This window comes from Pelodiscus sinensis, chromosome 32 (genome assembly GCF_049634645.1).
Source record: "Pelodiscus sinensis isolate JC-2024 chromosome 32, ASM4963464v1, whole genome shotgun sequence".
In the NCBI taxonomy this organism is placed as follows: Eukaryota; Metazoa; Chordata; order Testudines; family Trionychidae; genus Pelodiscus; species Pelodiscus sinensis.
The window spans coordinates 9,539,177-9,566,936 of record NC_134742.1 but is presented as its reverse complement, the minus strand read 5'-3'; the positions used below and the strand labels follow the sequence as shown (position 1 = coordinate 9,566,936).

Here is a 27,760-nt window from a genome sequence, read left to right as displayed (position 1 = left end):
CCCTCTTGCACAAGAGCTGTTCCTCATTTTTTCAGGAAGAATGGCTCTTGCACAAGAGGGGGGTTTTTGCACACACAAAAAACTAATTAATTATGCAAATGAAGCATAGCAATATGCTAATCCACACTTCATTTGCATAGGCTTTTGCGGACCAGGGATGCAGTATGGACATAGCCCCCGAATGTTGCTAGCAGCAGTGTGTATGTAATATGAGGTGTCCTATCACTTGGAGTCATTACAAATGCTGGGAGAGAGGGTACAGTAGAGCCCTGTTCTTCCACTCTACGGATTAAGGTCTGAATTCTCCCTGGCACCATACAGCTGACACCAGGTATTTAAATATTGTAAGACTGGCCTACCTCCCAAATCATGAGTTTTAATTACAAGGGCTGGTAGATATTGCTAATCTCTTACTTGCTCTTTGGTATCTCTGCACTTTAGACTGCCCTGGGGTGAAAAAAATAGTTTTTTTCCCTGCAAAAAAGATATCTGGAGACTCCCTTTAGCTAGAAACCACAAGCTGAGGGTCTCCGCTCCTTCCAGCAGCCGGGGCTTCGACAGACCCCACAAATATCTTTAGACCCACCAGAAAGTTGGTGAGGCCGCAACTGTGGCATTTTAAATGGGAAACAACTGGACAGAAACGCTGAAGGCCAGATGTTTGAGCAATTGTGACAATGTGACTCAAGCAATACTGGGAAAAAAATGCTCCAAAGGAGCAGCCAGCTGAGCCCGTCTGGGTCTCTGCACATCTGCCTGCAACCCCCCCTCCCCCTCGGCCCGCGCTGTCCCTGCTTAGCCACAGACTCTGCCCCTTGGGAGCCTCCCGATGGGGGACGCGCCCAGCACGTGGGCCAGCGCCCTGCGGGCTGCAACGTTCCAGAGAAGGGGGGGGGGGAGACTCCCAGCTTCGCGCGGCGCCAGGGAGCGGCCTGGGGCTGCCCGGGGGGGCGGGGCTTCTGCGTAGCCCCTCGCTGTGGTTGGCGGGCGGGCGGGTTCGATGCCTTCTGCGGCGCCTGATTGGCCGCCGCCCGCTCCGAGCCTGCGCGGCTTCGGCTTTGGCGCTCGTGGCTCCTGCGGCCTCCGCTCCTCGTGCTCGCTGCGACCCACGTGGCGGCTGCGGAGTCCCCGGGCTCAGGTCCGGGGCCGCCTTGGGCGCGGGGTGGCGGCTGCTGGGTGCCCGCCCCCCCCCCCGCTCCCGCGCGCCCGGGTCCCTGCGGGGGGGGGGGCGGGTTGGAGTTTGGGGGGGGGGCAGTAGCTGCAGCAGCTCAGGATCCATTGACCTGCCCTTGCCCTGCTCACCTGGCACGTGCGGGGGGGGGGGTGACGGGGTCACAGGCTGCGGGGGGGGACAGGGAGCGGCAGGGCTGAGGGTCTGCAGCTCAGCTTGGGGAAGTTGGGGGGGGGACTGGCACAGCTGGCTTGTGGGGGGGAGGCCCCCCAGGTTGGGGGGAGGGGTTGTGACTAGGGACGTTACATTTAGATTAGGACCGTCAGGCGATTAAAAATTTTAATCCTGCCATTAAAAAAATTGAATCCGGATTCATCAGGTGCCTCCCCTTTGAAATGCTGCAGCGGCGTTTCCACGGGGCAGCGCTGCACGGAGCCTGGGAGGAGCGGGAGTCCCTAGCTGATCCCGGGCTCCATGCAGCGCTGCCCCTTGGAAGCGCCGTGGTGGCAGTGTGGAATTTATGAAAATTCAGCCCCTGTTGCTTTGGCTGTTGCTGCTTCCTGAGGCTCACACTGGGCTGAGGTGGGGGGTGGCTGAGAGGGGAGCTGGATGGAGGGGGCACACAGGGATGCTGTGAGAGAGGACTACAGAGTGTGTGGGAAGAAGGGATTTGAGCACAGGATGAGCAGGGGGCCTTGGCATGGGCAATGGGTGAGCAAGGCTTTGGGGTTTTTCGGCTTTTAATTTTGATTTTTTTAATCAGTGCTGGTACATCACCTCCTGCCCCTCACCCTCTTCGGACCTGCCCCATCATTGCTGAACTCGGGAAAATTAAAGTAACCTTGTGACCCAGCCGAGAAGAAGCCATGGCCGCAGAGAGTCCCGTGAAAAGTCTCCAGACTGAAGTGACATGTCCCATATGCCTGGAGTATTTCACAGCTCCTGTCACTCTGGAGTGTGGGCACAGTTTCTGCCAGGCCTGCATCAGCCGGCACTGGGAGGATCCAGACACAGCCACCTCCTGCCCTCAGTGCAGAAAAACCGTGCAACAGAGATGCCTCTGGCCCAGCAGGCAGCTGGCAAACATAGTTGAGATAGCCAAGCGGTTGAGTTTGCAGGCAGCGCAGGGAGCAGAAGGGGATGGGGTGTGTGGGGAGCACCAGGAGGCGCTGAAACTATTTTGTGAGGAAGATCAAACCCCCATCTGTGTGGTGTGCGACAGATCCCAGGTTCACCATGCTCACACGGTGGTACTCATACAGGAAGCTGCCCAGAAGTACAAGGTACAGAGTCCAGTGTAATGGGAAATAACTTGGGGTTTTAATTACAGGCTCATTTCACTGACTGTTACCTGGCACAGGTGTGACACAGGTCTGTGAAGCCTTCCTGGTACGAGAGATGCTGTAAAAAAATAAATGCTCTGGCTGTGTGGTAACTTACATCAAGTCTTTACAGATTTCTCTGGCGATCTAAATCCTGAGACCCAGCCCTCACAGGTGACAGGAGGGGTTTTTACACAAGGGAAGATGTTAACAGAGAGTTTAGCTCACAGATGCTGCAGGCCAGTCTATGCAAGTGAGCTGCCCTCCGACTGGAGAAGGGGAGGTTACAAGCTGTTACTGATTGGATGAACAGCAGTAATAATCCATCATATGCCTTACAGGACCCACATGGCATCTGGGCCCTGCACAGCACCCAGCAAGGGATGGTCCCTGCCCTGAGCAGGTCACAGTCCAGTTAGACAAACAGTGGGAAGGGAAAATGGGGCAGCAAGTTGCTTGTGGTCACCAAGCACGTCAGCAATTGAGTTTAGCGCAGAACACCGGTCTCTCCAGGGTCAGTCTAAGGCCCTAACCACTAGGTTGCACTCCCCTCAGCATCACTGAACAGTGATGAAGCGTAGCCCTTAGGGGGGAAAGATGCCATGATAAAGCCCCAGGCCCAGCACACAAAGGAGGTTTCACACTGTGACGCTAAACTCCTGGGTTGCGCCACGAGGGGTCAAACTTGGACATTGCAGCCGGCGCTAGAGGCGATCAGTGGGATGGACGCAGTGTGGGACCCCGAGCGCCTTGAGTCCACCCACAATTGGGCACCACGCAGTGCAGGGTCATGCCAGGTACCACTGGGATCAGACTGGGTTAGCGCAAGAGTTCAAACTGGTTAACTGATGAGCTAATGCTTATCGGTGCCAGTCACCAGGAAAACTCCCTGCTGCCCCGGCAGTGCCCACTGGCCCCTGGCTGCTAATGTCAATCCGCAGCTGCTGGAGTCCCCACCTGCCAGCAGCCCTCGTAGCCACTCCCGGCAGTCCCTGTGCGAGAACCGTGCCCACATCCTCTACCGACCAATGCCTGTGGGCAGGTTGAAAAATATTGTAACTAATTAAACTGTAATTGGGTACATGATTAGTATTTTAAACCCTTTTTACCTCCCTAATGCCCACCTGCATCATTCTTTATGAATTTTCCACCACCAATCCTCCCTCCCCCGACTCTCACAGGTGTCCTGCTGCATCCGCAGTCTCCTCCTGTTGCTTTTTCAGTGGACAAAGCCACATCCAGGGCTGAGTCCCTTCTGAACAGGGGCAGAGCCTCACAAAACTGGGGCAGTGCAGCTTCAAGGCAGACAAACGGGCTCCCAACATCTCATAGAGTTTGCCCTGGTGTTTATTTCTGTTTGCTTAGAAAAAGTTTGAGGCCCATTTGAAGACTCTCAGAGAAGAAAGAGAAAAGCTGCTGGGATTCAAAGCGACGGGAGAGGGGAGAAGCCAGGAGTATCTGGTAGGTGCCTGTGGGTATACACTGGGGCTACATCTACACTGGCATGATTTTGCGGAAATGCCTTTAACGGAAAAGTTTTCCGTTAAAAGCATTTTCGGAAAAGCACGTCTAGATTGGCAGGACGCTTTTCCACAAAAGCACTTTTTGCGGAAAAGCGTCCGTGGCCAATCTAGACGCAGTTTTCTGCAAAAAAGCCCCGATCGCCATTTTAGCCATCGGGGCTTTCTTGCGCAAAACAGCACTGTGCTGTCTACACTGGCCCTCTTGCGCAAATGATTTACACAAGAGGGCTTTTAACTGAACGGAAGCAGCACAGTATGTCTGCAAGAACGCTGACGATCTTCCATGAGATCGTCAGTGTTCTTGCGGAAATTCAAGCGGCCAGAGTAGACAGCTGGCAAGTTTTTCTGCAACATCAGATGATTTTGCGGAAAAACTTGCCAGTCTAGACACAGCCTGGCAGGGACGGGCAATGGGAGGGCAGGGTTAGGAGGCAGACTCCTCTGTGGCCTTGCTGAGGTCGGGCTTGTTTGTGTTTCTCCTGGATGATGGATTGCTGGGTTAGATCCATGTGTGGACGGGCCCTGAGCTTCCATGTCGGGATGAGTTAATGTGCAGCCCCTGTGACTTTCCCAGAAATCCTCCCCCAGGGAGCCGAATGTCCCTGTGAAGGGCTGTCGGCTGGGTCTGACTGCTTTGTGCTTTAACAGGTTTGTTTCTGTTTTCTGCCTTGCTGTCTCTGTCAGGCTGGGGCTGAGTCCTGCCTCCTGCTGCTCTGGGTCTGAATTCCCAGTGCCCGTGAAAAACAGAACACTCTGCCCATGACAGTCAGGGAACTGTCCCTTTCAGAGGGACACAGGGGCCGAAGGAGAAGCTGGGAGACTCCTCTGCCTTGAACCCAGGGGGTTGAGTCAAATGTCAGAAATTGGAGGGTTTCCAAGTTGTCCCTGCTGCGCACTCAGCTCCCCAAGAAAGGGCCCCGGGCTCCATCCATGCCCCTGAGCAGCCCTTTCCCTGTTTCCATCCAGAACCAGACACAAGCCGAGTGGCAGAAGGTCGTGGCCGAATTTCAGCAGCTGCGGCAGTTCCTGAAGGAACAACAGCGACTCCTGCTGGCCCAGCTGAAGAAACTGGACGAGGAGGTTCTGAAGCTCCAGGCTGACACAGTCAGGAAACTCTCCGCACAGATTTCCCGTCTCAACGAGCTGATCGGGGAGCTGGAGGGGAAGTGTCAGCAGCCAGCGTGTGAATTCCTGCAGGTGAGACTGAGGGAGAAACATCCCAGCTCCACGCACAGGGAAGGGAGGCTCCTGAATCACAAACACTAGGGTCACAGCCGTCAGATCTGGGTGTAACTCGGCGTGTGCATTGCTGACATGTGAGTGACTGTTGTGCTTTGCAGAGCTACAGGCACAGGGATAGTAGAGATGGCCAAGCCCCATTCGCTCAGGTGATCACATATTTGTAAATCCTTTGTGTGTCTGATGGGGCTGAAATTGTTTTTGTTTCTCTCCTGCAGGATGCCAGAAGCACCTTGAGCAGGTAGGTGGCTCCCTCACCCCCCTCACGCTGCCCAACTCTGGGAAGGAGCTTGGAGCTGATGTGAGCACCACATCCCCCCACGGCTCTACAGCCAGATGTGAGGAGGAAGGGCACAGGCTGGCCACAAATCTCCCTGATCAACTTCAACCTGAGGGTCTCACCCTGGCACAGCAGACTCTGGAATTCTCCATTCAGAGGCACAGTCTGACCTCAGGAGTTTCCTAGAGCTGTCGCTTCCCTGGGGACTGGCTGCCTCCGGACTGTGTGTGGGGGTGGAACACGGGCCTGTCACTGCTGGGCACTGGGCACCGTTCAGCCCAGGGCAGCAGGAATCAAGAGTCTTTCCCACCCGAGGGCTGTTTGGAGAGCTGTGTGGAATGAGCTGGGGAGGGGGGCGCTGGTGTCTCAGTTTGGATCCTAGGGGGCAGATTCCTACAGCCCCTCACCTGGGAACCTCCTGTTCCGCTGAGTCTGGAGGCCAAGGAGTGGATTGACTGTGGAGTCTCAATTTCCCTTTTGTCCCCAGAACCGGTCTCTCCGGGCCAGATTTTAAGGATCTTAATAGGTCTGTTGAGGGGAACATGTCACAGCCATGGGAGAAAGGGATCCCAGCTCCGGGTCCATCTGAGAAATGAGACTGAAGTGACTTAATAACTGAGTCACTCAATGCAGTGTCACCATGTGACATTGTTTCTCTCCAGGTGTGAGACGGGGCAGTTCCAGCAGCCGGTGGAGATTCCTCCTGACCTGGACGAGCGCGTCAGTGGTTTCTCCCATAAAATTACTGCGCTGTTGGAGAGTCTGAGGGAATTCAAAGGTACCTAGAAGGGATCGAGGAGGGGGAAGTGACAGTCTAGTTTGGGTGCTGACCTTTAGGCCCCAGGGCTTGGTTCTCAGAGGGTCTGGGCCCCCTGCCTCCCTTTGTTTATAAACAAGCCCCCTGCCCCAAAGGTGAAGCTGGAAGTCCTGAACTCTGTGACAGCTCAGAGCTGCCTCTGGAGGGTTTGTGTTTTAAGCAGATCTCAAGCATGAAATGTAGGGGTTCAAACTTTAGGGCGGGCTACCAACTCCTTTGCCCTCCATACATGGCGGCTCTTGAATGACTTGAACGACAAGCCGTCAATTAAAGGCCATTTCTTAGACCTGCACCCAGCCTGTGACAGAGCCCCTTCTAAACGGTAAGAGCTAGAACCAGCCAATTCGGTGCACAGCTTCCTCTTGTCATCACTTCAAGTACGGTCAGGGTTTGGTTGTGCCAGGACAATGGGATGTGCCCAGAAGGGGATGGCTTCTCATAACACCAGAAAACAGAGAGACTCACCAGGCAGGTGAAGGGGGCTGGCTGAGGGCATGGCCCCCACTCCAGGAGCGTTCTAAACCCGAGACTGCCACCATCCCAGTGCAATTTAGGGAGGACCAGGCTCAAACTCCCCGTACCCCCGACTTGTACAGGAACATTTCTGGCTGTTCCCCCTCATCAGGGAGCAGGAAGAAAGTGCATAGTTTGCTGTTTCCTCGCTCCGGCTGGACCGAGGCGGCAGCGGCCATGGAGAGGGGCTTCTCTCCTGGCTCAAAGCTCCTGCAGTGAGAGGGGGCTGGGGTTGTCCTCTCCCTCCAGGCCAGCCTCCATACTGAACCCCTCATGCACAGCACCACCCCAGAGCAATGATTCAAATGGACCAGGAATGTTTTCATTGCATCTAAAAAAACTTCACAAAAACGAAGAGTTAAGGACCTGAGCTACACCGGGTAATTCTTCTAGTCTAGAATATTGCACAAAGGACCCAGGAATCTTTGGTTATTAAATACATGCGTGTGTGTGTCTCTCTCTCTGGCTGTGTCTCAACTGGCCACTTTTTCCGGAAAATCAGTCGCTTTTCCGGAAAAACTTGCCAGCTGTCTACATTGGCCGCTTGAATTTCTGCAAAAGCACTGACTTCCTACTGTAAGAAATCAGTGCTTTTTGCAGAAATACTGTGCTGCTCCTGTTCGGGCAAAAGTCCCTTTTGCACAAAACTTTTGCGCAAAAGGGCCAGTGTAGACAGCTGATATTTGTTTTGTGCAAAAAAGCCCCGATCGCGAAAATGGGGGCTACGTCCAGACTGGCATGATTTTCCGGAAATGCTTTTAACGGAAAACTTTTCCGTTAAAAGCATTTCCGGAAAATCATACCAGTCTAGACGTAGCCCTTCTGTCTGTCTGTCTGTCTGTCTCTCTCTCTCTCTCTCTTTCTGTCTTTGTTGGCCTACCATAATTAACGCAGTTCTAGCAGTGTGAAGTGGCGACCCTGTTACAAGAGCCTTAAATCTCACCTCTCTGATCCTTTCCTCCCACCCAGACACTCTGCCCTCTGCACTGGAAGGAGCAAGAGGAAATTCCCTCGGAACGTTCAGACGGGGTGAGGTTTCCAGTGGAGATTGTCTTTAAATGAGGAGAAGATTCCAGTTAAAACTTTTTTCCTGAAATTGTAGCTGAAGTTACCAACCCAACTGACAGCGCCCACGGTGCCCACGGCCCTAAATCTAACCCACTGGCCAGTGAGGAGACCCAAGGGCTCGGGATTGAGGCCCGGGAGACATGACCTGCCCACTTGAAGAAATGGGATGGCCAGGCCTTTCTATGTCTTCACATGGGGATAGTTTGGGAGTAGATGCCGTGTTGACCCTACAGCTATGATCCTTGCTGGGGGGAGGGCGGGGGGATGGCTGCACTTTGTGGTGGGGCAGCTGATCAGTGCAGCTCCTGCCGAGGGCACCAGACTCTTCCCGGTGCTGGCCCCTCCCAGGGACCCCACCCCTGCTCCTTTTTCCCCCCAAGGCCCTGGCCAAGCCAGAAGTCCCCGCCATTGAGCTCAGGTTACCCTGAAGAGCCCTGGCCACGCCACCTGAGTGGTGCACTCCAAGGAGTGGGGACATGGGCTGGCGGCTGCTCTGAGGCCATCTGGAGCTTGGCCTAAGCCAGGTGGAGGGCCAGAGGGACCCCATAACGGCCAAGGCTCGCAGATGGGTCACAGGCAGGACCTCACTTACGAGAGGAGGAGGGCGTGAGGCCACACAGTCTCCGGCCTCAGCCACATTCTACCGTAGAATTCTACCGAGGTTCTGGAACTCTGTGGGCGGGGGGGCGGATCCCAAGCTGACGTCACGAATTCTTCTGACACTAGAGGTGGGTGGACTGTGGGGATCCTGGGTCAGACAGTGTCACTTGGATATGGAGGAGACAACCTGTTTGGGAAGTTGCTGACTTGCATTTGTTTCTACCCTGTTCAGGGCACAGAAATGTGCCAGTGTTGTTTGTAAGTAATAAAGTTTGCATCAAAGAAACCCCCCGACTCCTATAATCTGTGTCTCCTGCCAGTGGCAGAACCGAGCGAGGCCCAAGACACTGGCTGGCGGCTGAGGCCAAAGGAGCCAGGGTACCACCTGGCTACGTCTAGACTGGCATGATTTTCTGCAAATGCTTTTAACAGAAAAGTTTTCCGTTAAAAGCATTTGCAGAAAGGAGCATCTAGATTGGCACGGACGCTTTTCCGTCAAAGCACTTTTTGTGGAAAAGCGTCCGTGGCCAATCTAGACGCGCTTTTCCGCAAAAAAGCCCCGATGGCCATTTTCGCGATCGGGGCTTTTTTTCGCCAAACAAATCTGAGCTGTCTACACTGGCCTTTTTGCACAAAAACTTTGAGCAAAAGGACTTTTGCCCGAACGGGAGCAGCATAGTATTTCCACAAGAAGTACTGATTTCAGACAGTAGGAAGTCAGTGTTCTTTTGGAAATTCAAGCGGCCAGTGTAGACAGCTGGCAAGTTTTTCCGCCAAAGCAGATGATTTTGCGGAAAAACTTGCCAGTCTAGACAGAGCCCCTGTGTCGGGATCTAGCCCCACGGCAGCAAACATGCAGGTAGGAACATTTGCAGGGAGCCCAGCGGCTCAGAGCTTGTGCAGAGAAGCAGGTCGCTGCTCACTGGGGATTTCAGCATGTGCAGCTCTGTGCTGAGCCGTCCCCAGTGTCCCTGCTCTCCGAGCCAATGTGCCTCCCCTAGAGTCAGACAAACCCAGCAGGAACCCCTGGCTCATATTTCCCCCCAGCAGCACAAGCCCCACTGTGGTTATGGGCTCTGGACTGGCTCAGGGAGACAAAATGACAGGAAGAAACGGGGGCAGCTGGAATGGGCTGGGGGATGGGGAGGCTTGTTACTTCCCCTTCTGTCTGTGCGATTTAAAAAAAATATATAAACCTAAAATCCTTTTACCTCTTAGTGGGTATTTTGAAGGGGCTGGGCTGTGACCCTCAGCCTGCAAAGTCCCAAAGCTGGACTGACCATGAAATCCCCCGTCCGCTCAAGGGCTGCTGCTTGGTGAGTCGCTGCCCGTTTCATGCCTTTTCTCTACCACACACCAGCGGCCTCTGATCTTACCCCAGGGAGCCCCTGGAGCCCAGCCGGCCCCGGGTGATAGGTGAGCTGTTCGGCAAGACACAGCTAATCCGAGGTGCCTCTGCACACATGGTGTCACTGTAGTAACTCAGTGGGGTTGGCTCCCATCTGTTGTTTCAGTGCAAGCCTGTGTGTGGCTGTGGATTAATGTGCTGGAGTTGGCAGCTACAAGGGCTGGGTCAATATCGAGGGATTCCTCTTCTGCTGGGGCCACAGGTCAGGCCTCCCTCTCCTACCCACAGCAGGTACCGGCAGGGGCTGGGTTTGGCCAGGAAGGAGTTGTGGCAGGTCTGGTCCCAGGCTGGGGAGGGATGTCCCCACTGCAGCAGGCTGGGCCCATGGCCGGGGTGCGATAGAAGGAGGGGTGGCACAATAGGTATAGGGGTGGCTGGGTTTGAACTGGGTAGGGGAGCCCAGGGCCTGGCAGGTTCAGGCACGGGTTTGGTTCAGCCAGGGAGATGTGCCCTGCTTGCGGCAGGCCTGGACCACAGCAGAATGGGGTCCAGCAGAGGAAGAGCATGGCACATACCATACATATGCACATACTGAAACTGGGCTGGGGTTCGGCAGGGATACCCCAGTCATAGCTGGGTTAAGGCTGCAGCGGGGTTGGGGCCAGGGCAGGGGCCTCACGCTGGGTCCTTGAGGTCTCAGGCAAACTCTAAGCTCCTGCTGCCAAGTGTCCAGCACCCAATGGCTCAGCCCTGCTCTTAGGGGCTGCTTTGCTCTGGAGTGACAGGTACGGTGTGGGCCAGAAAACCCTGCAACTCAAGAGCATTGCTCCTCGTTCCGTCATCTGACAGCTCAGAAAATAGCCTGGGTCCGTCCTCATTGGAAGCCCTTTCAGGTAGCTGAAGGCAGAGATGTAGCTGCAGAGTTCACGCCCCCTCCTGTACATGTAGGGGGAAATCCCCTTTCTGCCATCTCTGTGGCCACATGGCCAGTCACTTGCTGTTCCACCCTGTCACCTTCCACTGGCCTCCCTCTGCCCTCTGGGATGTCCTGAGGTTCCACCAGGGCTTGTGCAAGGGTTCTTGTGCAAGAAGTCTTACGCAAGAAAACATCCACACTGCCATGTGCGAGCTGTACTTTTGCACAAGAGCACCCACAGCAATGTGGATGCTCTCTTGCGCAAGAAAGCTCTGATGGCCATTTTAGCCATAGGGCTTTCTTGCGCAAGAAATCCCTGCCGAGCATCCACACTGCCCTCTTGTGCAAGAGCTCCTGCATAAGAGGGCTTACACCTGTTTAAAAAGAGTGTAGCTCTTGCGCAAGAAGCCCTCTCTTACCATGCCGTACTGTAAAGTTTCTTACACAAGAGCGGGCGGGCAGTGTGGACGCTCTGTGGATTCTTGCGCAAGAACGGCCGGGAGTGTAGACATAGCCCAGGAGTGGTGCAACTGCCCTAAATGTGGGGGGCTACCAGCACTTGAACTGTGGCTGCTTCCGGTCAAGGCCAAGTCCCTCCACCGCCCCTTCTATTGAAGGTCCCGTACTGCCATTAACCCTTTGGCTGCGTCTAGACCGGCATGATTTTGCGGAAATACTTTTAACGGAAAAGTTTTTCCGTTCAAAGTATTTCCGCAAAAGCACGTCTAGATTGGCAAGGATGCTTTTGCGCAAAAAGGGCTTTTGTGCAAAAGCATCCGTGGCCAGTCTAGACGCAGTTTTGCGCAAGAAAGCTCCGATGGCCATTTTAGCCATTAGGCTTCCTTGCGCAAGAAATTAACGTTGCTATCTACACTGGCACTCTTGCGCAAGAATCCTTACGCAAGAGGGCTTATCCTAGAGCGGGAGCATCATAGTTCTTGCCCAAGAAGCACTGATTTCACACATTAGAATGTCAGTGTTCTTGCGCAAGAATTCGCAGCCGGTGTAGACAGCCTAAGTTAGGAAGAAGGAAGGAAGCAAGTCAAACTGTGGGTGGCAGGAAAATGCTAGTCTTGCCTTCCTGGGCACTACACAACGGCATCCTTTGTGTGTGGTACAGCTGCCAAACCTCCCAGACAGAGAATCATAGGCTAGAAATGTCTTTTTATGGCTACTGCCAAATTAACTCAATTGGGAGAGTGTTAAGACTGAAGATCTAAAGGTCCCTGGGCTAGTGTATTGTGGCATCACCTCGCCCTTTTTGGTCACAGCACTGGAAACATGTTCATTTGATTAGCCACCTTCAGTCCCAAATCTTCGTCAGAGTTGCTGCTTCCTTGGCTAAAGCCCCCTCCCCCTGTACATGTGGCTGGCAGTCATTGTAGATGGGTCTGTTTATTACATCACCCGTCATTCGCCAGCACCCAGATCAGTCTGTCACTGGCTCAGGGGTTTCTCTCTCCAGTGCACTGCAGAGAAAACCCAGAGCAAGGGGAGCTGAGCCACTTTTTCTGGAAAAGCAGTCGCTTTTGTGGAAAAACTTGCCAGCTGTCTACACTGGCCGCTTGAATTTCCGCAAAAGCACTGACCATCTCGTGTAAGATGGTCAGTGCTTTTGCAGAAATACTATGCTGCTCCCGTTCGGGCAAAAGTCTTTTTCGGAAAAACGTTTGTGCAAAAGGGCCAGTGTAGACAGTAGAGATTTGTTTTCCGCAAAAAAAGCCCCGATCGCGAAAATGACGATCGGGGCTTTTTTGCAGAAAAGCGCGTCTAGATTGGCCACGGACGCTTTTCCGCAAAAAGTGCTTTTGTCGAGAAGTGTCCTGCCAATCTAGACGCGCTTTTCCAAAAATGCTTTTAACGGAAAACTTTTCCGTTACAAGCATTTGCGGAAAATCATGCCAGTCTAGAGCACCCTAAATGTATTTTCTAAATAAGAGGTAATGTGGATCGTGATGCAATGTCAAGTGTGTCTGGTATTTTTGTTGAAACCATCTGGCAACCCTAGCAGGAGCAAGGGGGGGGGGGTGCGGGGCACGAAGGGGCAGAACAGGGCGGCGGGGGCAAGGGGGGGGGAGGATGCAAAGGACAGCCGAGGGGGAGCAGCAGAAGAAACAAATCAATGGCTGCCTCCTGCCACCTGTCCCCACGGACCAGCCATTGCTGCTGCAGGAAGGTCAGTGGGGGGGGGCAGCGAGGGGAGCAGCCAGTGGACCCCCCCCCCCCCACTGCCTGCGGCGCGCGGGGACCTGGCAGCGCTAAGACCCGCCAGCTCTCGGCCCCGCCTCCCAGCACGTGGGCACTGCCCACCCAGAAGCCGGGAACGTCACGGGCGCTGTCAATGCAGCCCCTTGGCCCGGGGAGCTCGCGGTCTGAGCTAAGCCCTGGCGCCGGCCCAGGGAACGGAGACCCTGACCCGCTGCGCACGCGCGGTCCAAGCCCCCGCCCCACTCCCATTCCGCACCGCCCCGGCAGGGTTTTCAGCGCGTCTTCTCCCCCGTCCCGCCTGGCGATTGGCCCCCTGGGCGGGGCACGCAGGGGCGTCTGACGCGACGCGCGGGCAAAGGGAGGCGGTAGCCTCTTCCCCCCCCCCCGTCCCTCGGCTGCGATCACTGCGCCTGCGCGCCTTTGCGGCCCGGAATTCTGAGGGAGCCGTTGTTGCCGTTACTCGCTGCGCAGAGCTGCTTCCGCTTCCGGGCAGCGCAGGGTGGGAGGGGGAGGTCGGAAGGGAGGGCAGGAAAAATCTGAGGAGCCGAGGTGAGGCGGGGATGGGCGGGGCTGCTGACGCGTCAGAAAAATCGCGTGTGGGGGGGGGGTTCTGCCTGGAGACCCAAATCACTAGCTGCGTGGGGGGGGGGATGAATGGGAGCGGGGTTGGGGAGGGAGCCGGGGTGGGGGGGGGTCTATGACGTGGCGCAGGAGGGACCCGGGGTGGGGGGGGTCTATGACGTGGCGCAGGAGGGACCCGGGGTGGGGTCTATGACGTGGCGCAGGAGGGAGCCGGGGTGGGGTCTATGACGTGGCGCAGGGGGGCGGGGCGCAGGGGGGAGCCGGGGCGGGGGGGTCTATGACGTGGCACAGGAGGGAGCCGGGGTGGGGGTCTATGACGTGGCGCAGGGGGGCGGGGCGCAGGGGGGAGCCGGGGCGGGGGGGGGGTCTATGACGTGGCACAGGAGGGAGCCGGGGTGGGGGTCTATGACGTGGCGCAGGGGGGCGGGGCGCAGGGGGGAGCCGGGGCGGGGGGGGTCTATGACGTGGCACAGGAGGGAGCCGGGGTAGGGTCTATGACGTGGCGCAGGGGGGCGGGGCGCAGGGGGGAGCCGGGGCGGGGGGGTCTATGACGTGGCACAGGAGGGAGCTGGGGTGGGGGTCTATGACGTGGCACAGGAGGGAGCCGGGGTGGAGTCTATGACGTGGCGCAGGGGGGCGGGGTGCAGGAGGGACCTGGGGTGGGGGTCTATGACGTGGCACAGGAGGGACCTGGGGTGGGGGTCTATGACGTGGCACAGGAGGGAGCCGGGGTGGGGTCTATGACGTGGCGCAGGGGGGCGGGGCGCAGGAGGGACCCGGGGTGGGGGGGGGGTCTATGACGTGGCTCAGGAGGGAGCTGGGGTGAGGTTTGTGATGTGGGGTGTGGGGGGGCGCAAGGCCCTGGGGTGGGTTTGGGGATGGGTTCAGGGGAGGATTCTGGCGTGGAGGAGCAAGGGGGTGCAGGAGAGGAGGGGTCTGGGGGTGGGGGAGGCTGTGACCTGGGGGGGGGGAAGGAGGTGGCTGGGGAGATGGAGAGTATGGGGGGGCCAGGTGCTGGCTCTGGCTGGGAACGTCTGGCCTGGAGCCGCCTAGGAGAGCAGCCCAACAGCCCCCTGCGGGTTTGGGGCTGTGACCTGAGGCAGGGCTGCAGGAGGCAGGAAGTCCGGCGTAGGCTGTTTGGGCCACGGGACTGTAGTGTCGGTGGACTGGATCTAGAAGTTGGGGGCGCCGGATCCACCATACAAACCCCATTTCTCTCCCCCCCCCCCCCCCCCCCCCGTCTAGATAATATTTAATCCTGCCACGAATGCAGGGACCTAGCCTAGGAATGTGCAAATGTAACCGTATGCACAGGTAGCCAATGAGCCTGGGCTTATTGGTAAAACGGGACGTCATGGTTATATGCCAGCTCCCTGCATGCACCATCTCCTTGGGAGCCACCTCTCACACTCCCATGTAGCCTCTGAAGTTTTCAGCAGTTACACAATTACTTAAACGTATTTTACCATCCTTAGCCTTAACGCTCTCCTGCTGGCAAGGAATTCTCTTGGGTCAGTCCCTGCAGCATGTACCTGGGGGCTGGGTGGCATGTAGGGGGGCTGTGGCTGGGCCCTGGCAGTGGAGGGTTAATGCTGCATTCCCAGCCCCCTCTGCTGGTTGTTCGGGGATGGGAAGTTGATCAGGTTGCTCCACAGATTTGGGGCTGGATTTCTCAGTCACATGCTGCTGCCTCCTCCATACGGTGCTGGGAGCCCGGGCTGAGCCACAAGCAGCCAAGGAGAGCCCTCCCCTAGTACTTCACTGTGCCTGGCAAAGGGTTAGAGCCAGCTCTGGGCATCCTCAGGCCCTGCCTGCCCCAGCCTGCTGGTGGGGGGTGGCAAGCCCTGGGCAAAGGACTGGTCCAGGCAGTGGCACCATTTGTTGCAGGGCAGGGCCAGAGCAGCCGTCTGCAAACCAGGGCTGCTGAGCCCATGTGCTGCTGCTTTCTGCTTCCCCTACCCCTGGGTGCCACCCCACTCCTAGCTGCTCTGGGCAAATCAGATGGGAGAGTCTGTGCAGGGGTCAAACTGAGCACATAGGTGGGTTACACAGCTGGCTGCAGGGTCAGGTGAGGGGCGAAAGGGCAAAATCGGGGTAAGCAGCGGAGTTTAGAACAGGATATGGGCTTTGCCAGCCAGTGGCAGAGGGGAAACCCTGGGATGGAAGTGGGCTCTGCAGTGTTGGAGTTTGGGGCAGATGTGGGGTGAATCTCAGGTCCCCCTTCCTAGGCCTGTTATCTGAATGGTACAGTGTCCCTCAGGGACTGGACAAGGCAGCTCTTCCCTGCTTGATAAGATGGATTCAGTGAAATATTTTAGATACAGCCTCTTCCAAACACTGTAATGGCCAAACATGGTTGTAAGATCTAAAAGAATCGTTGATCAGGTTCTGTGTCTGCATAACATTTCTAAGGTGCTTGCAAATGTGTACCACCTGGGGGTTGTAGAGTGTAACACACAGACTCAGTAGGGAATGTTTTAACTTCCCTAGACATTCAGTACTGGATTTAAAAGTAGCCACCCTTCCGCAAAAAAGCTATATCACTGGATTGCAGAAGGAGACAGCTGAATTGGAGTTAATTTACAAATTCAATATTATACCACTGACTCAGATGTGACATTAAAATTCATTATTAATAGCAGAAGAGCTCTGATATGGATTGTGAGGCTAGCAGTACTATTTTGCTATCATAAGTACTTGTGTCTGAATGTCTGCAGCCCCCATATATGTAGATATTGTCAAAAAGCAGTTAAAACATTTGAAACTAAAGGAATGAACAGGTTTTTACCCTCCTACCACTGTTCCATTCCCTTATGAAGGGCTTGTCTGCGTGGCATAATGCTAAAGTTGTGAAGTTAAAGCATACAAGTCACAGCACCTTAAATATGAGAGATTTCAATGTTCTTTCTGTTCAGTTTAAATATATTGTTTTTAAAAAATAGGCTTCCACTGTATCAGTCTGCTGAATCCCCAAGGGCTCTTCAGTCTAGTGGAAAATGTCTCTGTATGAGCAAATAACTGAAAGCTGAAGCCAGACAATTTCAGATAATAAAGGAGGCACAAATGTTTGATAGAGAAGATGATTAGCTGCTGAAACAAATGATCAAAGAAGTGGTGGATTCTAGGGATGTTAGTAGTACTCAACTATTCACTTCCCCCACTCCTTGCTGCCTCCGTATGAGAGGCAGCAAGGAGGGAACAGGACCCAGTGCTGGGGGGAGCAGGCTTAAAAGCTGGTTCCCCCTAGCACCATATCCGCTATGCCTCCTGCCCACCCCTTGCTGCCTCTATCAGAGGCAGCGGGGCTGGGGATAGAGGAGGGTATCTCAGTGGAGAGCTGCTCCCTCCCCCCCACAAACAGAGGCTGCTGCCACCAACCAGCCACTGTTCATAGCAGTGGGGGCTGGCCGTTCCAGCAGCAGCCTCTGGCCACAGCCAGCCCTGGCCACCTCAAACAGAGGCTGCTGGACTGGGTGCAAGCTGAGTCTGAGCAGTCCCAGCTCACACAGGTCTCGGAAGTTGCACTTCTGCATTTTAAATGTAGTAAGAGCCTGGCAACTCCTACTACATTTAAATCATAGAAAGTAGCGTGGGTGATTTCTGGAGCCAGCGCGAGCCAGGACTGCTCAGTCCCAGTTCCGGGAGCTACCTCTGCTGTGGCTCAGCTGAGCAATCCTTTATCGACTGATTGTGTTGTTGATACAAATATCGACTACACAATTAGCCAGATAACCACAATGTAACATCCATCTCTTGCTGTCTTCAAAGCAATACTTGATGACATTTTCTACAAAATATGCTTTGGGGAAATAAAGATATGTCCTGAGGTAATGAGATGAGATACAATGGCTTGTGACACAGATGAGACTAGGGACATGAAATAATGATCCTGTGAATCCATGAATCTTAGGATCTAATGATGTAAACATTCAGCATGTATGTTTAATTTCAAGCATCTGAATGGTCCCCTTGACTTCACTAAATCTCTCTTGTGGAGAGGGTTTATAAAGTGTCGGTTTAGCCCTGATGAGAGGTTCTAGATCTGTGCTGCCGTTCAATGGAGGACGTTTTAGAGGCTTAAGTTTAGACACCTACATCCATATTAAGGACAGGACTATGTAGCACTTTAAAGACTAACAAGATGGTTTATTAGGCGATGAGCTTTCATGGGCCAGACCCACTTCCTCAGATCAATATGTGGAAGAAAATTGGCACGACCATATATACCGAAGTGATACAATCAAAAAAAAGGGAACACATATAAAATTGACGAATCAGATTTTAGAACAGAGGAGGGATGAAGGGGGAAGGTTAGTGTCTGTGAGGTAATGACATTAGGGATGATAATTGGGGAAGCTATCTTTGTCTTTTGTTACAGCTAGACCAGACTAACATGGCTGCATCTCTATCCCTATTCAGACATGAATATGCAGCTTCTTTACAAGAAACACTGGGTGCTCAGAACCTAATCCCATTGTTGCAGATAGAGTAATATTGAACCTCAGAGCCATATATTAAGAGAAAATTATATAGATTTGGGATCTAACTTGTGTGTGTGTTTTATGGAATATATAGACTCAAGCATTTGCCCAAAATGTCCAAGTCTACTGTGTGTCACCAGGGAAAAAGTCTGGAGAGAATGAGGGTGTGAAAAGGATTAAAGCCCTTTCTGAAATGTCTCCAATTGCTCTTCTCCCCCTGACAGGCTGCAGAACACCCATGTCTTGCTCCAGCCCATGACCTGCAGAGGCAGGGAAAGGAAATGGCTGTGGCGGAGCCGGTGAGCTTCGAGGAGGTGGCTGTGTATTTCTCTGAGGAGGAATGGGCTCTGCTGGACCCAGGTCAGAGAGCTCTCTACAGGGATGTGATGCAGGAGAATTATGAGGCTGTGAGCTGGCTGGGTAAGGGTTCCTATCCCCATGTGTATTGGAGGCTGGGTGGGCTCTGGAGGAGCTGGGTTGAGTTTGATTCAGGGTACCTCCTTGCCCCCCACTTCTGCCCAATGTCAGGAGTATCACCTCCAATAATCATGGGAGACTGTCATCTTCCCCCCACCCTGGCCAATGCTCCCTCTCAGGGGAAGCAGGCTAAGGGACATAACAGTGGTGCTGCTCTTCCCACAGCCAAGGTCTCAGTGTGTTTCCCCACCATCTTGCTCTGTTATGCCTTGGCTGAAGGTGTCAGAACATAAATGTACGCACTTGGAAAGAATAAAATGACAAAGACTCTATAAATGCATTGTAGGCAGTGCCAAGTTTTAACAACAACAATAATACAATTACGTGCTGTGAGGTGAGTGTGAATAAGACAATGTGTGAGAGAGAGAGAGATAGTGTGTGGGTTGGTGGGTGGCACCGTGTGTGGGACACTCCCTGTGTGTGCAAGTGTGACACAGTGGATTTATTGGTGAGTGACAGGGTGTGTGTGTGTGTGTGTGTGTGTGTGTGTGGTGGCTACTGCTGAGTGAGTTTCAGGGAAACGTCATGCACTGTCTCTCTAAGACACTGCAAGCTGTCCTGCTCTGTTCCTGAGTACCTGTGCTGATGTGGTACGAGAACAGGAGAAGTGGGAGAGTGTGTATGTGACACGAGTGTGTGTGTGTGTGTGTGTGTGTGTGTGTGTGTGTTAGAGACGAAACAGACTATGTGAGCTGGCTGCTGGGGACATCTCACAAGCAGAGCACTGCCTTTGTAAGTAAGTCAGGCTGTCACCATTCAGACTGCACCAGCTCTGAGTTTTCATGAGCCAGGCTGTCCCCCCTCTGCTCTGCGGAGTTATGGTACAGGTGCAAGGGGACACCCTGGCATCTGCACTGCCCTCCTTCCCACCGCCCCCTCCACACACAGACACTCGACACAGCTAGCAGGAGGGTCCCTCCCGGGAGCAGCTGCAGAATGGTGCAAAGTGGGTGAGGGGAACCTGAGCACATGCTGCCGGCTGTGCGTTGTGTGAATCTCTCCTGCGTGGCCGCATGTGTGCACAGCTTACAGGGAGCATATGTGGAGGAGAACTCATTGTTCCAAACATAACCCCCAGCATTGTGAGCTGAAAAGCACAGGGACCAGATGGAGTTTAGTGTGACATGAACTGGTCATGCCCTTGTCTGCTCTGATGAGCCATGCCAGGCATTGCCCACCGTCTGGCTGAAAAGTCCATGGGAAAGTCCGTCCGTTGATGATGAGATTTCCATGGGTTTTGTTAATGGATCTTCAATCTGAATGTTCCACTGACAATGTGCTGGCTGGATTGAATAGAAACTACTTTGTGGGTGTTTCCACAACAGCGACCATATTTAAAATACAGGTGCATGGTCCATACTCATAACTTGAGGTACAAAAATGATGTCCCCGTACAGACAGGATAAGCATAGTCACCACATCAGAATGTTCCCATTGACACCATACAGGACATAATTTACACAAGGTTTGTTGCAACTGTGTAACAGTGGTAGCACAGTGACCTACAGGGTCATATTTTAATCCTATAACGTCACAGGGGGATCTTCCCAGCACTATATGATGGTCCAAGATGGGGTCTGGCTAAAGGTGTAAGAATGTGCCCACCAGATGTGAAAATGTGAATGGTAGATTCTGTGTAGCCAAGGGGAGCAGCAAATGGCAGGCTAGGGTGGCCACTAGAGGAAGTTTGGAAAACCACACAAAGAGGGTGGCTGCTGCTGAGAGTAGAACCAAAGCAGCAAAGGTTGAGCTCAGCTGCAGCAGCAAACACACACCCCAGAGAAACATTACAGCCAAATGCTGCCATGGCCAGCTATGGGATCAGCATTTATTGTGGGCAGCTGGCAGGGCTCATGCAGGTACAGACACTTAGGGACAGGAGTCTGGAAAATAGGAAGTGTCTGAAACACTTCCTCCAAGGATTCACTTAGCTGTTCAACTTGCTCTGCCTCCTTTCAGTACAAGTAGACCATCTGAGCCAAAGAGCAGGTTGAGCCAAGTCCTCCAGCATGGGGCTTTATGGACAGAGCCCTTGGGGAGCTAGAACCCTACTGGGTCCTTTTCCTCCAATTCCTAGTGACCTGCCATGTGGCAGCTGCAGTCTGAGCCCTGCCTGTGGGCTTCAGTGTCAGACCTGCAAGCCCTCACTAGAGCTTGCCTCCTGAGCAGTGGTTTCCTGTCCTGGCCTGGGATGGCGGGATGGAACAGGCCAGGAGGGAGACATAGTTGTACCCAAGAGAGTGCAGCAGAGGGCTCAGCTCTCCCAAGCAGGGCTAATGCACCTGAGTATGTCCTGGGATCTTGAACCAGCCAGAGCCCAGTCTCTGCAAGATAGAGAAGAAGCCTTTCTGGGTGGGTAAGTCAGATCCTGGGTCTAGAAGTAGTAATGACATGGACTTTAATGAACAAGATCAGCACATGGTTTATTGCTCTCCGAGCAGGATTTCCAGTCTCTAGAGCTAATGTGATCTCCTGGATGGGGCAAGGAGAGGAGCTGGATCTCCAGTGCTGTGAGGAAGGGGAGATCATCAGCAATAGCCACACAGGTGAGCAATCAGTTAAACCGACTCAGAAACCAATTTCTGTGTCCTCATAGAAGGTGTCACTTGTGCATTTTCATCTAGTCTAACTGACCCTTCAGCCTGTCTTCAAATCCAGTCAAATGGTGTGGGAGGAGGTTAGGTTCTGTCCTTTGGGAAAGAGTTATGGAGAAGGAGGATGAACTCAGCTCATGGTGGAGATTGAACTCAGCTCATGGTGGTTTAACCTTTCCAGCCATTATTTGGGTGTGCGCCCCTTTTTCTATTCCCCCTTCAAAGTTTTCCTTTCAGCTCAGCACAGAGAATTATTCTTGTCAGGATTCTCTCTCTGTCCCAGCAGGTGATGGGACGCTGAGTCAGAACAATGAGGAGAGTCTTCAGCAGGAAGGACTGGAGCAAGTGGATCCATGTGGGATGGTACTGGGAAGATCTGAAGGGCATATTTCCCAGAATCCTGAGCAGGGAGAGACCTGTAAGAGTCAGCATAGCCCACAAAGGCAGCAGGAAAACCATCCAGAGAAGGCACAGGGTAAATCCAGTCATAGGAGCAGAGGGGTGAAAAGAAACACAGCAACTGTTCAACAGGAAATCCCCCATCAACAAGCTCCCTGTGCTTACCGTGACTGTCCAACTCTTATTGACCATCAAAGAACCTACACAGGAGAGAAGCCCTTCAAATGCTCCGACTGTGGGAAATGCTTCAGTCAGAGCTCAGACCTAATTAAACATCACCGAATCCACACAGGAGAGAAACCCTACAGCTGTTCTGACTGTGGGAAAAGCTTCAGTGAGAGGTCATACCTTGTTAGACACAGGAAAATCCACACAGTGGAGAAGCCCTTCCATTGCTCTGACTGTGGGAAAAGCTTCAGTAGGACCACATATCTTGTTAGACATAGGAGAATCCACACAGGAAAGAAACCCTTTTACTGCTCTAACTGTGGGAAAAGCTTCAGGAGGAGTTCACATCTCGTTAGACATCAGAGAACCCACACAGGAGAGAAATGTTTCATCTGCTGTGACTGTGGGAAAAGCTTCAGTGACAAACCAGACATTCTTAGGCATAGGAGAATCCACACAGGAGAGAAACCTTTCAGCTGCTCTGACTGTGGGAAAACCTTTGGGAGGCGCTCCAGTCTTCTAAGTCATAAGAGAATCCACACTGGGGAGAAACCCTTCAGCTGCATTGAGTGTGGGAAAAACTTCAGTAGGCGCTCAAGTCTTCTTAGTCATGAGAGAACCCATGCAGGGGAGAAACCTTTTAGCTGCTCTGACTGTGGGAAAAGCTTCAGTAGGAGTTCACATCTCATTAGACATCAGAGAACCCACACAGGAGAGAAACGTTTCATCTGCTGTGATTGTGGGAAAAGCTTCAGTGAGAAGTCAGACCTTCTTAGACATAGGAGAATCCACACAGGGGAGAAGCCCTTTGATTGCTCTGACTGTGGAAAAAGCTTCAGTGTGAGGTCAGACCTTCTTAGACATAGGAGAATCCACACAGGGGAGAAGCTCTTTGATTGCTCCAATAGTGGGAAAAGCTTGTCAGCACTCAACTCTTAACAATCATCATACAGTTCACACAGGAGAATCATAGACTCATTAAACCATAGAACACTAGAATGGAAAGGGACATTGAGAGGTTATCACATCCTCTTTCCTGTCATCACAGCAGGACCAAGCACCATCTTCATCATCCCTCATAGATGTCTGTCTAACCTGCTCATAAATATCTCCAGTGATAGGGATTCCACAATTTCCCTAGGCACTTTATTCCAGTGTTTAACCACCCTGATGGTTAGGAAGTTTTTCCTAATGTCTAACCTAAACTTCTTTTGCTGCAATTTAAGCCCATTGCTTCTTGTCGTATCATTAGAGGTTGAGAATAATTTTTCTCCCTTCTCCTTGTAACATCCTTCTAGGGACTTGAAAACTACTATCACATGTAGACTGCAGAGTTTTATAAAGGGTTATGTAATGTGCTTCATGGGTGGTCTAAAAACAAATGTTAAGCAGCTATAATTCTGCCAGCCACCTTTCTCTACTTAGCAGGGAGGAACAGTCTTCTAGGCCCTCAATAAAGATATATCAGACAAACTGCTTTTGTCTGTATCTGATGTCATAGGAAAAAGATCAAAAGAATCCTTTTGTTTCAGCATGATCACACTAATGCTTTTAGAAATAATTAGAATTTATTTCAGTGTTTCAATTTATTTTAGTATTTACCCATTCTGACAGGAAGTTTTTCTTAATGTCCAGTCTAAATATTTTAGATATTTTAATTTGAAATTTCATGGTGTTTCCTCTAAGGTGCACACCTGCGTGGCCATGCACAAAAAATTCTGAGCCTGCTCACGTCCTTTTCAGAGCCATACAGCAGCACTTATCTTCCTGGAAGTGAGTGGCGTGGCTGCCTCTGGGGCTGGAGCTGTGTTGGGAGGTGGCTGCCGCCAGGACCAAGGCCATATGGTGGGCAGCTAGTGCTGCCTGGGATTGGGGTTGTGGGGCTGGCGGTCGGCTGCTGCTGCTGGCAGTTTGGGCCCTGGGGCTGGTGGGCAGCTGCTGCCACAGGGAGTTAAGGCCGTGGGGCTGGCAAGCAGTTGCTGCTGCCAGGAGTTGGGGCCATGGGGCTGGCAGGCAGCTGCTGCCACCGAGAGTTGGAGCCGTGGGGCTGGCAGGCAGCTGCTGCCGCAAGGAGTTGGGACTGGGGGGCTGGCAAGGAGAGCTGTGTGGGGAGAGCTGTGTCACAGAGCAGAAGCTAATACATCTGCACAGTAAATGGGGCTTTCTTCCATAATAATCTGAAATGATGTATAAGCTACTTCAGAATATTTCTCCTGAAATTGCTTATTCAGAAATATGCAGTGTAGATGTAGCCCTACAGAGAATACCTCTACTGGGGAGAGAACTTCAGTTCTTAGGAAGAGTCAGATGTTAAGTAGGGCTTTCTTCCATAACATTTTGAAATTATATATAATTCTATATAATTATACATAATTTCAAATTGTTATTGGAAAAAAGCCCCACTTACTGTGCAGATGCATTAGCTCAGTGGTGTACAACCTTTTTTCAACCGTGACCCCCATATTTTATTGCACTCGTGTTGCAACCCCTGAGATAATTTGAGACATTTCTTGCTAACTTTCGTACCTAAATGTAATACATATATAATAGAACCTTGATTTTCTGCACCCTTTATCCGTCGCCTTCTGTTAACCGTCACCCCTTTTTTAAGTTAGAAAGTAAAATTTTTTGTTAAAATGGCATTACATACGTATTTCAAACTTTCCTAGAAAAAATAATTTTTACTTGTCGCTAATAATTCTCAGAATTAACACCAGGCATGTCAAACATGTTTTAAAACTAGTTATAGGAAGTAATAATAAATAAAACTTTTCATATGAGTATACATATTTTATTTTTAAATTTTATTACATTATTTTATATGAATAGACGTATTTATACTATATAAGTATTTTTACATAAGTCATTTCTCAATTTACGTGATAGATGTATTCCTGAAAAACTTTGCTCAAAACAAAAACGCGTAAATCAAGAACTAATTTTCCATAGTAAATAAAGGAAAATGGAGGTTGTGTGCATGGGCCAAACCAACTCAGAAGGTTATGGATATTTTATTTATGTGAAATGTCTTGAATAGTTTGTTTTTGAAATGTAAAAACAAAGACGACATTTTTTACATTTATTTTAGTCAAACTAACATAAAAAAGGCTAAATAATATGAGCAATGTAGAATATGAATGAATAAATTCTTTCTTCGGAGATGAATGTGTTGATTCAGTCATCGGAAGAAATGACAACGGCGAAAGTCTTATATGATCTGGTTCCTCATCAATTGAGAAATTACTACTGAATTTTGTAATGAGTAATATCTGGCTTAAATATAAAAGAAAAAAGGACAAAAATAACAATATACAAAAAAAGACAAGAAAGAAAGACAAAAATTAGTGAGAAACTTGAGCTTGGATCTTAGATGTTGTTATTTCCATTTTCAGATTTATATTTGAAACTGCCACTCTTAGATCTGCCTCCACACTTAGTCTGGACTAACGTTTCGTTTTTATCCCAGCGAAAGCCAAAAAAGCAGATTCATACAAGTAGGTCAAGGTGAAGGGAAGTAGAGAAAACATTGCTTTTTTTTTTTTTTTTATAATTCCAGGTATTTGTTTTGCACAGATATCCAAAATTGATCGCACATTGAAGTTTTAAACATAGCATGCAGAGTTTTGTCTGATAAATCAACAAATTTTTCATTTTCCTTCATACTCAGTTCTGAATCCTTGTAACTGATTATGAAGATAAATGGATTTCGAATCCAACCTAGCTTCTTGTCTGGGAACTCTTCAGATCTTGTTGTTAATATCTCTTTGAGTCCAAATATCTCTTTAAGTCCAAATCATTATCACTGACAAATTCAGCTAGAGAGGGGAACATTTTCACATTACCAAGGGCAATGTAATTTTCCCATATTATGTTCTTGACAGACACTTTCATTTTGTCTGAGAGGATTAAGATGTTTGTATGTTGACCCTGAAGTCTTAAGTTGAGCCCATTTAACTTTTCAAATTCATAGAATCATAGAATACTAGGACTGGAAGGGACCTCGAGAGGTCATCGAGTCCAGTCCCCTGCCCTCATGGCAGGACCAAATGCTGTCTAGACCATCCCTGATAGACATTTATTTAACCTACTCTTAAATATCTCCAGAGATGGAGATTTCACAACCTCCCTGGGCAATTTATTCCAGTGTCTGACTACCCTGACAATTAGGAACTTTTTCCTAATGTTTAACCTAAACCTCCCTTGCTGCAGTTTAAGCCCATTTCTTCTTGTTCTATCCTCAGAGGCTAAGATGAACAAGTTTTCTCCCTCCTTATGACACCCTTTTAGATATCTGAAAACTGCTGTCATGTCCCCCCTTCAATCTTCTCTTTTCTAAACTAAACACACTCAATTCCTTCAGTCTTCCCTCATAGGTCAGGTTCTCTAGACCTTTAATCATTTTCGTTGCTCTTCTCTGGACCCTCTCCAATTTCTCCACATCTTTCTTGAAATGCGGTGCCCAGAACTGGACTCTACTCCAACTGAGGCCTAACCAGCACAGAGCAGAGCAGAAGAATGACTTCTCGTGTCATGCTCACAACATTTGTTAGTGCATCCCAGAATCATGTTTGCTTTCTTTGCAACAGCATCACACTGCTGACTCGTATTCAACTTGTGGTCCAATATAACCCCTAGATCCCTTTCTGCCATACTCCTTCCCATTCTGTATGTATGAAACTGATTGTTCCTTCTTAAGTGGAGCACTTTGCATTTGTCTTTATTAAACTTCATCCTATTTACCTCAGTCCATTTCTCCAGGTCATTTTGAATTATTACCCTATCCTTGCCCAAAGCATCCAGTGCCCAGCAAGGAGCATGAACCCACCACCTTGGCATTATCGGCACCACATGCTGGCCAGCTGAGCTAGCTGGTCTACAGCAAAGTAGCTCACAAATGACCCTTTCAGAGAGGAGCCACAGGCAGTTGCAGGGACATAGTGGTCTCTGGGACAAGATGGGTGGTCAGAAAAGCATCACTGCTGCAGGGGAGATAGCTCAAGTGGTAGTGCCTTTTCTTTGCATGGGAGTGGTTGTGGGATCCATTCCCCAGGGCTGTGTTTACATTGGCACCCTTTTCCGGAAAAGGGATGCTAATGAGACCAGTCGGAATTGCAAATGCCACGGGGGATTTAAATATCCCCTGTGGCATTTGCATGAACAAGGCTGCCGCTTTTTTCTGGCTTGGGGCTTTGCCGGAGAAAAGCGCCAGTCTAGACGGGATCTTTTGGAAAATAAAGCCTTTTCTGGAAGATCCCTTATTCCTACTTTCAAGCAGAACACACTGGCCCATTGCCCCACAGCCGAGCTCCCCCAGCTGCTCTCTCAGAGCTGCAGCCGACCAGGCTGCACTGCTGCCAGCCCCTGCCGGCAACCTGCCCAGCCACCTCCCTGCCAGGGGCTGCAGATGTAGCTGCAAGCCGCAGAGAGGAGGAGCCATGTCTGCCAAGAGAATGTGAGGAATGTGCCTTTTGGAGAGAGAATTTCTGGCCCTCCTGTTTTCTCCTTGTGTGGTCCAAGTGGCCCAATGGATAAGTCATTAGCCTCCTAAGCCAATGATTGTGAGTTCAAGTCCCACCTAGGGTAAAAAGTTGTCTCCTTCCTATCAGTTGTATATAAACTTTGGCTTTCTTTTCACCATGGAAGATGTTTGAACACTTGGCAAAGATCCCCAAGAAATGACATGTTCCAGAGGGCAGCAGCTGTCTAGACCAGTGTTTCTCAAGCAGATGGGACTTTTACGCTATGGTGGTTAGTTTGAGCCAGACCAATCACTCAACGAGCTGTGGGATCAAATTCCTCCAGAGCAGTGGTCCCCAATGTTTTGGGGCTCCCAGGCGCATGGGAGGCGGGGCCGCTCACAGGCCATGTGATTGGGGGCAGGGCCAAGCATGCGCCGCACACCCGGGGCCGGCACCGGCATGTGCCACGCACCTGGGGCACAGGCCGGCACCGGCATGTGTGGCATGCCCGGGGCCGGCACCGGCACGCGCCATGGCCCTGGGGCACGAGCCGCCCATGCGCCCGGGTCTGGCACCTGCCGCACTCCCGGTCTGG

General features: G+C 51.7%; 2 protein-coding genes across 2 annotated transcripts in view; both read left to right on the top strand.

Annotated features, from left to right (window-relative positions):
- LOC102452245 (uncharacterized) overlaps positions 1-25,217 on the top strand; it is a 505,721-nt gene extending 480,504 nt beyond the window's left edge. Inside the window, 2 exon segments of the mRNA XM_075914136.1 lie at positions 21,690-22,638; positions 22,640-25,217. Coding sequence (XP_075770251.1) covers positions 21,690-22,638; positions 22,640-22,679 — 989 coding nt within the window. The 3' untranslated portion in view covers positions 22,680-25,217.
- LOC142818173 (zinc finger protein RFP-like) lies at positions 1,003-8,436 on the top strand. Its single transcript, XM_075914101.1, has 7 exons — positions 1,003-1,138; positions 1,935-2,454; positions 3,859-3,954; positions 4,983-5,213; positions 5,474-5,496; positions 6,198-6,313; positions 7,835-8,436. The coding sequence occupies exons 2-7, from the start codon at positions 2,038-2,040 to the stop codon at positions 7,921-7,923; spliced, it is 972 nt and encodes a 323-aa protein (XP_075770216.1). The 5' UTR covers positions 1,003-1,138; positions 1,935-2,037; the 3' UTR covers positions 7,924-8,436.
- Positions 25,218-27,760: the final 2,543 nt, after the last annotated feature.

Bases quoted from the DNA above. Each gene is read 5' to 3' on its own strand.
- LOC142818173 (XM_075914101.1), top strand. From the start codon at position 2,038: ATGGCCGCAGAGAGTCCCGTGAAAAGTCTCCAGACTGAAGTGACATGT. The intron at 3,955-4,982 runs GTAGGTGCCTGT...GTTTCCATCCAG, and splicing joins GGAGAAGCCAGGAGTATCTG to AACCAGACACAAGCCGAGTG. The intron at 6,314-7,834 runs GTACCTAGAAGG...CCTCCCACCCAG, and splicing joins GAGTCTGAGGGAATTCAAAG to ACACTCTGCCCTCTGCACTG.